Source organism: Doryrhamphus excisus, linkage group LG6, assembly GCF_037039965.1.
Source record: "Doryrhamphus excisus strain RoL-2023G ecotype Guam linkage group LG6, RoL_Dexc_Guam_v1.1, whole genome shotgun sequence".
NCBI lineage: Eukaryota > Metazoa > Chordata > Actinopteri > Syngnathiformes > Syngnathidae > Doryrhamphus > Doryrhamphus excisus.
Genome location: NC_136362.1, coordinates 20,669,245 through 20,682,583, shown reverse-complemented (window position 1 = coordinate 20,682,583; position 13,339 = coordinate 20,669,245). Strand labels below are relative to the sequence as shown.

At 39.5% G+C, this 13,339-nt stretch overlaps 1 protein-coding gene across 1 annotated transcript in view; it reads right to left on the bottom strand.

Moving 5' to 3' along the window:
- Nucleotides 1-13,339, bottom strand: part of clstn2a (calsyntenin 2a) — a 174,558-nt gene that overhangs the window by 9,401 nt on the left and 151,818 nt on the right. Inside the window, exons 11-12 of the mRNA XM_058069210.2 lie at nucleotides 5,263-5,429; nucleotides 3,912-4,060 (exon numbers count right to left, since the gene is read on the bottom strand). Of these exons, the coding sequence (XP_057925193.2) occupies nucleotides 3,912-4,060; nucleotides 5,263-5,429 (316 nt within the window). The remainder of the gene's footprint in view (nucleotides 1-3,911; nucleotides 4,061-5,262; nucleotides 5,430-13,339) is intronic.

Here is a 13,339-nt window from a genome sequence, read left to right as displayed (position 1 = left end):
TAAAGGAATATTCCATCCCTGTTCAATTCTTTCCGTTTGAGCAAATAAACCAAATGCAATTGGAATATTTGGGTCCATGTATACTATTGACATAATGGCTATTGACATCATATTTGCAAATGATGATTAATAAATGTTAATTATAAAAAGTGATATTGGATAATTCCTCACGGCACACCTGACGGTTTTTCAAGGTACACTAGTGTGCCGCGGCACAGTGGTTGAAAATCACTGCTATATGATACACCTACTAAAGTGAAAATGACAGAGGCGGTAGTAGCAATGTGTAAAGGTGTAAATGCAGATGTAAACGGGGATCTCTTCCATTGACCTTCTTGAGTACTGAATACATTTTTCAATATTTTGGAGAGTCAAATATATGCATTTACATTTTTTTCAGTTCCCCGAACAGCAAATAGTAACAAATATAACAATTCTAATTAAATATCCCAGAATTCTCCCAGAAGTGTATTTCTGTCCAAGCTGAATAAATATTTGAACCCAGCCAGCCAGTGGAAATATCTCAAGAGATATCTCAGAATTTCTCAGCAGCACCAAGAATCTGATGTGTAGCAGCTTGTAGCAGTGACAGGTCGAGCTGAGTCCTGAGGGGAACTGAGGTGTGACATCGAGGCGACCACTCGTGACCATGTTCTTTGAACACAAACACGACCTAATACACTGACATCCCTCAAAAAGCTTGAAAAGCCCTGCAGAGAGATAAAAAAAAAAACATTTGGGAACTTGGTGCTCGGCTTTTAAAAATGTGCTGCAAGGGTTTGCTATGGGGATGTTTGGCATCTGTCCATGTGGTCAGATTGTTTACAGTCACCAGTTCCCCTCAAGGCCCAAAGATGCCAGCTTCAGTTCGCAGTCAACACAGAGAGTTGCAGTGTCACTTGGCAAATGTGGAATCACAGAATCACACAATCGCTTTATGGACTTGCAAAAGAGAGACGGAGTTGACAGGACGTTTATGTACCTCTCAGAGGGGTTTGGCTTATGAAAATGTATTTTGCACTGCCGCATCTGAACACACTCAAGGCACACGTTATTACTACCAAGTGTGAACATAAACAGACAGGCTCGAGGGGGCCAGGATGTCGAGCATCTCTCCCTCGCCTGCACGCCAACAGAATGCATGAAACAAAAACAACAGCTGAATGAAAAGAGCATTTTTGCTGGCTTATTGAAGGTCCCATATTATGCAAAATGGACTTTTTAACGATGTAATACGAGTCCCTGGAGTCTGTTTATGAGTAGCAAATGTGAGAACAATCCGTCATCATATCGTTAGAGAGGAGAGGAGGGAAGAGGCACGTAAATGGTCATTTCTGAGGTTGCTTCATGAAGGATAGCTTTGTTAAAATTAAAAGACAAGGCAGGCTTCGCTACATGTCATAATAATGTACATCACATTATAACATATTAAACGATTGCGGCTTATGGATTTATGTTTATTTTCGAAAACGGCTAAAAATGGCTAAAAAAAAACACCCTCGACTGTATTTTGAACACATTTATATTTAAAGTTGAGCGTGTGATGTGATGTGACCATGTTGGTGAACATCGTAGCGCCTTGGTTAACATTATTAATCCAGAAGATATGACTCAAACTAAAACAGACTCTAACCAAAGCAGATATCCCCGTATGAAAATAATGTAAATTTAATTCATTAATTCTTCCCACACACCCTAAAACGTTAACACAAAACACATTTTATAGACAATGATTATAGTTTTACAAAATACAAAATAAGGCAAACATAATTGCACACGGCAAATGGTTGAACAACTGAACATTTAACATCACTTTTACCTAGGTTAGCAAAGATAGAGGGAAGTACAGGGGATTTCTCTTAGAGATTAATAAAGTATCATTATGCTTGGAGGGCAATCACGTTTTTTTTTTTAACAGTTTCTGCATCCATGCCACTAAAAAAATCAATGCAACGCATGTTAAAGGCTTTTTAACATACACAGTTTCACATTCAAAAGACATTGCCACAAACATTACATTTGGAATTGAGCTAGATAGCTCGATAGCTAGATAGCTAGATAGATAAAGAGAGATAAACTATCTATCTAGCTATCTAGGTATCTCGCTGTCTCGCCATCTCGCTATCTAGCTAGCTATCGAGCTATCGAGCTCAATTCCAAATGTAATGTTTGTGGCAATGTCTTTTGAATGTGAAACCGTGTATGTTAAAAAGCCTTTAACATGCGTTGCATTGATTTTTTTAGTGGCATGGGTGCAGAAACTTAAAAAAAAAACGTGATTGCCCTCCAAGCATAATGATACTTTATTAATCTTTATTAATAAAGAGAGATAGCGAGATAGCGAGATAGCTAGATCTATCTATCTATCTATCTATCTATCTATCTATCTATCTATCTATCTATCTATCTATCTATCTATATACGTAGCTAGCTAGCTAGCTCGCTAGATAGAAACGTCGTTGCCTGGCTCCCGTATAATAATGAATAATAAATAAGAAAGTGGAGAATAAATAGATGACATCAAATATGAACAATGCACAGCGTAAACAGTAATTTGTACAAATAATTTAAATGTAATTTAAATAATTATAGAAGTAAATAGTTAACATGGTTTTACCTGTAGTGGACAAACTTAGATAAAAAATGGTCTCAATACCTTGAATAACTCTATAAACACTTTCATTTAAAAAAAATGGAGACACAACCCGAAAATACTCTGAAGTTAATATTGTGTCAACTCTGATATCAGCTCATTTGCATATACACTTCCTTGCTTCACTTTTGGTAACACTGTGTAGAATACACTGTTGATGTTTAATGAGGTGTAATGTTGTCTCTGAGTTTGGTTGCTGGTATGCTTGCGAATGCTCCCATTCGCCGGTACCCCTTTTATTTGCATATGCTTGCTTCTTAAGCCTCACGACAATCACTTGCAGCACTCAGTGTGTACATTCGCTAGCACCAACAAACAAACATGCACATGTCAATTTATTGAGCCCGGCATAATTTTTGAGTCTGTTTTTATTTGTCGTGGAGTAAACTGATTTATTGATTGTCGTGACAGGCCTAATAACAATCATAGAGCAGTAATTCCTTCACCATAGTGCCCCTGTCAAATTTGACATATGTAAAATCCATAACACACCGCAACCTATTTACACACAACACTGGTGGTGCGTGTCAAAGTGTGATTTGTGTCTCATTCATATGAATGGTTTCACTTTTCCACCACTTTTTGGAGCAATTTTTGGGGAATTTTAAAGTACGTTCCTTGCAACTAATGGAATTAATGCCTGTTGTGGTGTGGCGTCAGCGAAACTGAATAACGCTTCTATCGCTTGCGCTATACGGGAAGTGGTGCTAACAATGCATGCTCATACAACAGGCACAATAATGCTAACATGCTAACGTTAGCATGCTACCACCTAGCATAACAGCGTTAAGTGGCTGCCTCTGCAAATGCTAAAAATGTTAGTATAATTATGCTAGCATATTAACATGCTAATATTAGCATGATGGCGCTAAGTGTCTGCTTAAGTTCATAGTCATGAAAATTGCAAATAAAGCTAGTATGCTCATGTTTACAAGCTAACAGTGCTAACACCTAGCATAATAGTGTCTACCCATGAAAATGGCTAAAAATGCTAATATGTTAATATTAGAATGCAAACATGCTAGTCACCTAGCGTGATAAGTTTATATAAGCGTCTACCAGCGATGTTCCGATCAGGATTTTATGCTGCCGATACTGATAATCCATGAGTGAAATCAGCCGATACCAATAACAATCACATCCATGCAGTGAATATGTTTAAATGTACTACTGGCTATGCTAGGGGTCACCAAGGTTTTTTCCTGTGATCAACAACAGCAAACAAGGAAACTGAAAGCAGCAAAACAGAAGAACTTACAGTACAGTGGTGCTGATGTGCAGCCGTCGAAGGCCTGGCGTGGGGAACTGGCGAGAGTTGATGTAGGACACCTTTGTCATGGCTGTGTTGATACTGTCTACATCCTCTCCTTCCACCACCAGCACGGACTGTGCAGGGTTAAAATGGAACTAGGAAAACCAAATAATCAGTAATTAGTATTACTGAGCTAAAAGATTCACAAACACCAATTATTATTACACCCAATGGGGAACAAATTGCTGAATGTGCTTGTCTGACCACATTGTGGTGAGCAGCAGCTTCTGCAATTAGCAGCATGCATCCTGACAGGAATGGCAATGAATGGCCTGGAAAGCCACTCTTGGTGCAACATCAACTTCCTACATAAGTCAATATAAAGTACAGCAAAGCCAACTCAATAATAACAGTTTAGATTTGGGGGCTCAAGGGAGGAAACCAATTGTGACTCGAAATGTTAATAATAAAATATAATATTAAAATAAGGCCAAATGTTTATCCAAATTGTATGGTAATTTAATGTTTAATGTTAATGTTTGCTCTGTAATCGAGTCATCTATCGACAAAATGTCATAGCCGTGCTAACAGCGTTGCGGTCCATGGCTGTTTTTTTTCCCCTCGCTTCCGCTTAAAATAATGTTTGTTTTTTTTTCTACTTCCATTTATTCTTTTTAAATTTAATGTATTTTAGTTTTAATTTATGCCCAATCCACTGTGATTGGTCACACACCCAAAGTGCTTCCTATGAATCATATAAGAAAGTGTGTCCCTCTGTGACATCACAAAAGAACACTTTTACCACGCCTTTTCAAACTGAGTGTTTTGAGCCATCCCAAAGTTCTTTTAGGGCTCACTTCCAAATACACAAACCTGAAATTTTGGCATGGTTTAACACAAGAATATAACATTCTAACTAAATTTATAGGTTAGAAAAGTGGAAAAAGTTATAACAGGTCCCCTATAAGAAAATGCAAAAAAACCAACCAATTGCAATAATGCAGAAAATACATTTATAATATGGATCAGACCTTGTGCTTCATGGAGGTAATAAACATGCAATTATACAGATTTGTAGAGTTAGACATCAATAAATACTTTTAACTCCCTCCTAATTTGTGCATGAATGATGAGAGATGTCGTCATCGTGTTTGAGAATGATTTTAATTGAGCCCTAAAATGCTGGCTCATCTGTCCCATGTACAGGAGAGCGTCTTGCTTACAGTACTTGTGGAGGAACTACAGTCTTACTATAACAATACAGTAAGTCTGTTAAAGGAAAGTCTGTGTGTGCGTTCATGTGCGGGGTGTTTTGCCTCCCCCCCCCAGCTCACCCCACCCCACAATAGCCACACACCTTGATGTCCTTAGCCAGGCTTTCAAGGGAGTTAATATCAAGACCTTCTTTGCAGGCCTGCAAACAGGAGATAACCTTCTGGGTTTCAATGCGGCCCGGGCGGATTGTCAGGCCCGACAAGCTGCCATGGAAATACTGGGTGAAACGCGGAGTCGCTACCTCACCACCTAAATGGGAAGGAGGAAGGCGGTGGGTAGGGAAGAGAATAGAAGAGATAAGAAAAATGAAGAGAAAGTAGAGAAAGCAGATAAGAGAAGGTGAGGTTCAGCACATTGTGGAAAATTCGAAGTGGGTCAATAAAGGACAATTGCAAAGAAAAAAAGGCAACATTTATTATGTATAATTCACCGGTAGAGGTTTCATACACAAATCCACCAAAGGATGTGACTATAAACTATAAATACATACACAATGACCATGCACAGATGTCAGCGTTTTACTCATTTATGACCCCCCCACACCCTTGTAGTAGTAATCACATCAATTTTATATAACAGGCTCTCAACATCTGGCACAGCAACATATCCCCTCTGATGCTTCCTCGTAAGAATTGTGAGCCTGAGTCTGACAGATGCAATGGATGCTTATCCTGGAACGCTCTTATACTGTCACAGCAAGGAAACGCGTCTTTCATCGTGAATAAACACAAACATGCAACACTGTGGATAAAGTGTGTCACTTCCAACAAGCATCCATGTCACCCCTCCCCTTGGACTCTTGTTGATTCTTCAAGTATTCATTGCCGTGGGTCGACGTTTGTCTGCTGTAGCGTTTCATGTTGTGGCCTGCCTTTCTTAGCAATCCCTGATTTGCAGCTTCTCTGTAAGAAGTTTCTTTGCACTTTTGCCTCTGCTCCGCTTCTTCTGTCAAACATAAAAGCCTAAATTGTTTCCTGCCTCAGGAGATAGCGTTTGGATGTTTTTCCTTCCTTGTTTGTGCTTGAAACCCACACACTTTTGTTATATACAGTGAGCTGGGCAGCCGGACAGTTTTATTGCACATTTTACAGATGCTGCTGTCACATTTGCAGTGTGGTGTGTAGGCTGATTGGCCCGAATGAAGAAGGGAGCTAAAGCTGAATAATTTATCTCATGACATCCATCACAGTGAGAGCTCTTTCCAATATATTGCTTACTTTATTTAGTTACAACATTTGAACAGTTCTCTGTATGATGATGTGCACTTCTGCAAACTACAACAATAAATATATTGGTCATTTAATCCTCTGTCCGTCATAGTTATAAAATCTATGTATTGAATATCTGTGTGTGTATTCTAAATAAAGTTGTGGTGCGCTACACCAGGGGTCTCAAACATGCGGCCCGTGGGCCAAATGTGGCCCGCAGGACACTAGTTTGAGGCCCCCGCCTTTATATGAAAGTTTAATGTTAGTGCGGCCCGCACAAGTTTGATATGGATGCTGTATGGTATCATGTACCCAGAAAAAATTATTATGTTTGATTAATGTTCATGTTAAAGGTTATATAACTGTTAATAGTTATCCTCCCTATCCGTGTGGAAGTGGTAAGTTTTTGGCTATTTAAGTTTAAAGGAAATAACTTGAAGGTTATCGTTTAGGTCGCTAGCTTTCTAGTTTGCGCAATATGTTGTAAATAAAAAAAGTATAAATGTGATTATAGTCGTGTTTTGTCATGTCTACAGGGCTCTAATAATGCTTTGTTCATTTTAATCTGAAAAAAATAATTTGTCTACCCACCAACTATATGTGGTTTCTTAAGTTTTTATTATTTGCCGTTTTATTATTATTATTATTATATTTATTTATTACTGATTGATTGATTTTCTTTATTCTTGATTTGTTTATTTATTTTTCATCTTATTTTGTGCAGAAAAATAAAAAGGAAGATATTTGAGAACAGTGGAATGTTTTATCAGAGCTTTTATTGTAGAAAATCGGAACCAAAACACTGAAAAAGTTTGTATAGTTTCCTGTTTTTAATAAATGCGTTTTTTGGTTTTTTTTGGAAAACCTGATGCGGCCCAGCCTTGCCCAGACCTAGCTCCAGTGGCCCCCAGGTAAATTGAGTTTGAGACCCCTGCGCTACACTAACAAAACGCACTTCACTTGCACATAATGTGACGTGATCATGAGTAAATGTCAAAAATCCAATACACACATTTGACTACTAGTATGTGAACAGTATCCAATAATGCAGTAAACATGATTTACTCAAGATAAAATGAGTTTGAGGCATCTCTTTCAGGCATCTCTGTGTGGAGTTTGCAGGTCCTCCCCGTGCCCTCCCACATTCCAAAAACATGCTCGTTAATTGCCGACTTGCCTCTCGGAAGACAGCTGGGATAGGCTCCAGCATGCCCGCGACCTTCGTGAGGATAAGTAGTACAGGGAATGGATGGATGGAAAAAGAGTATCCGTTACGGATTATGCCTTTTTTACGAGTACATCTCTTTATTCTCTGTCATCGTGTACTGTTAATGCTCTGTGATTGGCCAATCACACAAAGCGACCGCCCCTCCTTAGACAAACTCTACAGGCGGTTCCCCTGTCCTGTAAAACTGTACAGTTAATAAATATGGTCAGTATTGATATAGGCTGATGTCAATCATGAATGATTGGTATCAGAATCTGCAGCATAAAATCCCAATCGATGCATCACTAATACATTAAGTGGTAAAGAGGTAAAGGTGTAAAAGTTAAGTATTTTTCTAGTTATTCATTTACAAAGCACTTGTTATTTACTAAAGTCAGTATGGATACAGAGCTAATATTTCTACCCCCATGCCACTGATTAAAATTACGGAGGACATCACTAACGCTATAGATCAGAGGAAGTGTGCAGCCGCAGTATTAATGGATCTGACAGAAGCCTTTGATACAATCAATCATGACATCCTAATAACTAAATTAGAAAGGTACGGAATAAGAGGATTAGTTCTGAACTGGGTCAAAAGCTACTTAGCTGACAGGAAGCAATACGTACAGCACATCTATAAATAGAATACACATCTGCAAGTTCATATATTACGTGCGGAGTTCCCCAGGGGTCAATACTGGGGCCAAAACTGTTCAACTTGTACATCAATGACACGAAAGACTTAAAGCTGGTATTATTTGCTGATGATACCACTGCTTTTTGTTCTGGAGGGAGTACAGACAAAATCATTAGAAAGGTCAGAGAAGAAATGGTTACACTAAAAAGATGGTTTGATGATAATAGATTGTCCTTGAACTTAAGTAAAACTAAAATCATGCTGTTTGGTAACAGCAGAAAGGACACGCACCAGCAAATACAAATAGATGGTGTGGACATTGAAAGGGTGAACGAAAATACATTTCTGGGGATCACAATAGATGAAAATATGAGCTGGAAACCTCATATTACAAATACACAACATAAGGTGGACAGAAATATTTCAATATTGAAGAAAGCAAAATTTGTTCTCAATCAGAAATCCCTTCACACTTTTTATTGCTCTCTGGTTCTACCATATCTTACTTATTGTGTGGAAATATGGGCTAATAACTATAAAAGCAATCTTCACTCGCTAAATGTACTGCAAAAAAGGTCAGTAAGGATAATTCATAATGCCGCCTACAGAGAACATACTAACTCCTTATTTCTAAAATCACAAATACTTCAACTTGCTGATATAGTTCATCTTCAAACAGCTAAAATAATGCATAAGGCTAAAATGAGCAATTAGCTAAAAATGTCATCCAATACGTCTCTACAAGAGAGGAGAAATATGATCTCAGGGAAGAAGTACATTTGAAACACTTCTATGCTAGGACTACGTTATGCTAGCCATAGCATTTCAGTATGTGGAATCAAACTATGGAATGGATTGAGTAAGGACCTCAAACAATGCACAACAATGAGCAATTCAAGAAACAATACAAGCAGTTGATGTTTGCTAAATACAAGGATGAAGAGTCTTGAACCAGTCATGATGTGCTATATATATCACTATATTGACACTTACTATGGTACCCATTATGGCATTGGATGCTCATATCACCTCCTACTTCGGTACCAGGTACATTGTTAAAAAAAAAAAACAAAAAAACTTAAAATAAACTTAAACTGTATTATAGAAAGCAGGAAGTGAACAAATGTAACAGGTACTGATTGTAAAAGTACCAGATGGAGGGGTAGGATTTTGCTACTTCCTACTCCTTTTGGACATGTGGAACTGGGAACTGATTATGGGATGCACTCAATTGTAATCTGATGCATGTTCAAATGAAATAAAACCATTACCATTACCATTATTATACAGAGACCTTGACAAACCCGTTGGGTCTTTACCACAGTGAGAATGACACTAAGGCTTCCATCCAAACAGGATTCTACCTACCAAACCGCATATTGTGAACGTTATGCTGCGACAAATTCCTTTTTGCTGTCGGGCAGTGAAAGGAACTTGCATGTCTTTAACTCCACACACTTCATTATTGTGATGTTGATTGCGAGTAAAAAGAGGGGGGAGGGGGGGGGGTGCGGGGTCGTGAAATGAGAGACTCTGAAAGGCAATCTTGCTCACTAATGGCCTGCAAAGTTATCAGTTGCAGCTTAGTGAGGCTTAAGGCAGCTTCATTGGGATGTAATAGCTGGCAAAGTTGTGGCCCATTCACTCTGCCTAATCCTTCCTTCAGGGCCTTCTCTCACAATCAGAGACTCACAGAGAGAAGAATCAGAGCGTACGAAGCAGCAAAGAAACGATGATGACAAAAAGAAAATTATAATCAAGCAGAGGATGAAAAGAATTTCAAACGACAAGCAAAATGTCATCGGGAAGGAGGCTTTTTGAAAATACAGAAGGAGGTGAGAAGCGTGATTAAGGCGAGCTGCAGAGCAGATGATCACTGCTGTTGTTATGCCCCCACCCCCCACGTAAAGCACATTTTTATAATGATTACAGCCATTGCACGGCACCTCCCATTCACTCCAATGTGATCACGTCTACCTCTTATTCCCCCAGCTGCTGGTACCAACCATTTCCTGTTTGATACCCACTTTGCTCATGCCTTTCCATATCAAAAGAAATGCTTGCAGCCTCAAGGCATACATCTTAATCTCTATTTATTTTTCCATCCTACGTTCTCTCACTGTGTGTGTGTGTGTGTGTGTGCGTGTGGACTTCAAACATAATTTTCTGGTTGGCAGTAGCCGATGCAGGAGCTCAATGTTTGTCATGAGATGTCATCATTTTCCAGCCTGTTCTTTTCGTTTTCTAAAAACAGAACGTTTATACTTGTTGTATACTTGTTGTATACTTGTTGTATACTTGTTGCATACTTGTTGTATACTTGTTGTATACTTGTTGTATACTTGTTGCATACTTGTTGTATACTTGTTGTATACTTGTTGCATACTTGTTGTATACTTGTTGTATACTTGTTGCATACTTGTTGTATACTTGTTGTATACTTGTTGTATACTTGTTGCATACTTGTTGTATACTTGTTGTATACTTGTTGCATACTTGTTGTCACAAGACTTACAGTTCACAAGACGAGACCATACACCAGCTTGGGTCTACATCAGGGGTCTCAAACATGCGGCCCGTGGGCCAAATGTGGCCCGCAGGACACTAGTTTGAGGCCCCCGCCTTGATATGAAAGTTTAATGTTAGTGCGGCCCGTGCAAGTTTGATATGGATGCTGTATGGTATCATGTACCCAGAAAAAATTATTACGTTTGATTAATGTTCATGTTAAAGGTTAAATAACTGTTAATAGTTATCCTCCCTATCTGTGTGGAAGTGGTAAGTTTTTGGCTATTTAAGTTTAAAAGAAATAACTTGAAGGCTACAGTTTAGGTCGCTAGCTCTCTAGTTTGCGAGTTAGTGTCTCAAGACCCTGCAGTTGCGCAATATGTTGTAAATAAAAAGAGTATAAATGTGACTATAGTCGTGTTTTGTCATGTCTACAGGGCTCTAATAATGCTTTGTTCATTTTAATCTGAAAAAAATCATTTGTCTACCCACCAACTATATGTGGTTTCTTAAGTTTTTATTATTTGATTGATTTTCTTTATTCTTGATTTGTTTATTTATTTTTCATCTTATTTTGTGTAGAAAAATAAAAAGTAAGATATTTGAGAACAGTGGAATGTTTTATCAGAGCTTTTCTTGTAGAAAATTGGAAGTTTTTTAAATTTTTTTGTTTTTAATAAATGCGTTTTTTTTTTTTGGAAAACCTGATGCGGCCCAGTCTCACCCAGACCCGAGCTCCAGTGGCCCCCAAGTAAACTGAGTTTGAGACCCCTGGTCTACATCCATCCATCTATTTTCTATGCCGTTTATCCTCACTAGGGTGCCGGTATGCTGGAGTCTATCCCAGCTGTCTTCGGTCGAGAGGCGGGGTACACCCTGGATTGGTCACCAGCCAAAGGCAGGGCATATATAGACAAACCATGTATTGCTAAACTCTGTGTGTATGCTACCGGCCCCGCCTCCACCCACCAAGACCAAAACATGTATGATTTACAATATATTGACAACTGAAAAATGATTAGGATTGTGAACTACAAACCGATGTGACTGGATATCCGCTTGGACAAGCTAGAGATGTGGCTGCATCAGTTGCAGCTTCGTGGATCGATAAGAATCAGCCATAAATCCTTAGCTAATCCATTGTAGATACAGGTATCGGGTATCGCAAGACTAGCAACCAGTAGACAGGGAGTCTCTTAAGCCTGGCATACATTACAGCAATGTCATTTAGCTTATTTATGATGTATTGTGTCAAAATTAAGACATCAAACTAATGGCACTAAATGAATACAGAGCCCCAATCCACCAGTATGAGCCTGGAGTTTGCTTTTCAGAAAGATTAATGGCAACAAACAACCTTCTTTCATTCATTCATTTATTTTCTACCGCTTTTTCCTCACAAAGGTTGCGGGGGTGCTGGAGCCTATCCCAGCTGTCTTCGGGCGAGAGGCGGGGTACATCCTGGACTGGTGGCCAGCCAATCACAGGGCACATATAGACAAACAACCATTCACACTCACATTCATACCTATGGACAATTTGGAGTGGCCAATTAACCTAGCATGTTTTTGGAATGTGGGAGGAAACCGGAGTACCCGGAGAAAACCCACGCATGCACGGGGAGAACATGCAAACTCCACACAGAGATGGCCGAGGGTGGAATTGAACCCTGGTCTCCTAGCTGTGAGGTCTGCGCGCTAACCACTAGACCGCCGTGCCACCGTGCATGCGTGGGTTTTCTCCGGGTACTCCGGTTTCCTCCCACATTCCAAAAACATGCTAGGTTAATTGGCCACTCCAAATTGTCCATAGGTATGAATGTGAGTGTGAATGGTTGTTGGTCTAAAACAAAGACAGCTGGGATAGGCTCCAGCATCCCCCGTGACCCTCGTGAGGAAAAAGCGGTAGAAAATGAATGAATGAATGAATGAATGAAATGTTGGGGAAATGATGTTCTCTTTATTTTACCATGGAAGATTAATGTCTACGTCAAGAATCTTGTGAGATTGTGTCTTGTGGTACGAGATCTTGTGACACGCCTAGTTGTTTCTAATTCTTTAAGTACTCGTGTCTTCAGGTGGGGGGATGAGATCCTGCTCCAAGTGGAGGAGTTTAAGTACCTTGGTGTACCTTGGTGAGGGAAGATTGACAGGTGAATTGGTGCACCGTGGTGCGGTCCATTGTGGGCTGAAAGGCGAAGCTCTCAATTTACCCTCACCTATGGTCGGGAGCTATTGGAAGTGACCGAAAGGACAAGATTGTGGGTACAAGCGGGCGAAATGAGTTATCTCCGTAGGGTGGCTGGGATCTCCCTTAGAGATAAGGCAAGAACAATTCTCAGAATAGAACCGCTGCTCCTCCGCAATGAGAGCAGCCAGATGAGGTGGCTTGGGCATCTGGTTAGGATGCCTCCTGGACGCCTCACTGATTGGTCAAAATGTGTGTATGCATGCGTCCATACTAAGCAGAAGGGGGACTAAAGGGTGGGAGACACACAAGTAAGCTGGAAAAGATGATGGAAATCATCAGCAGGAAACAAAACTGAAACACTTAAAAAAGCCAATCCTTATACAAAACACTAGCAAAAACCTGTTTA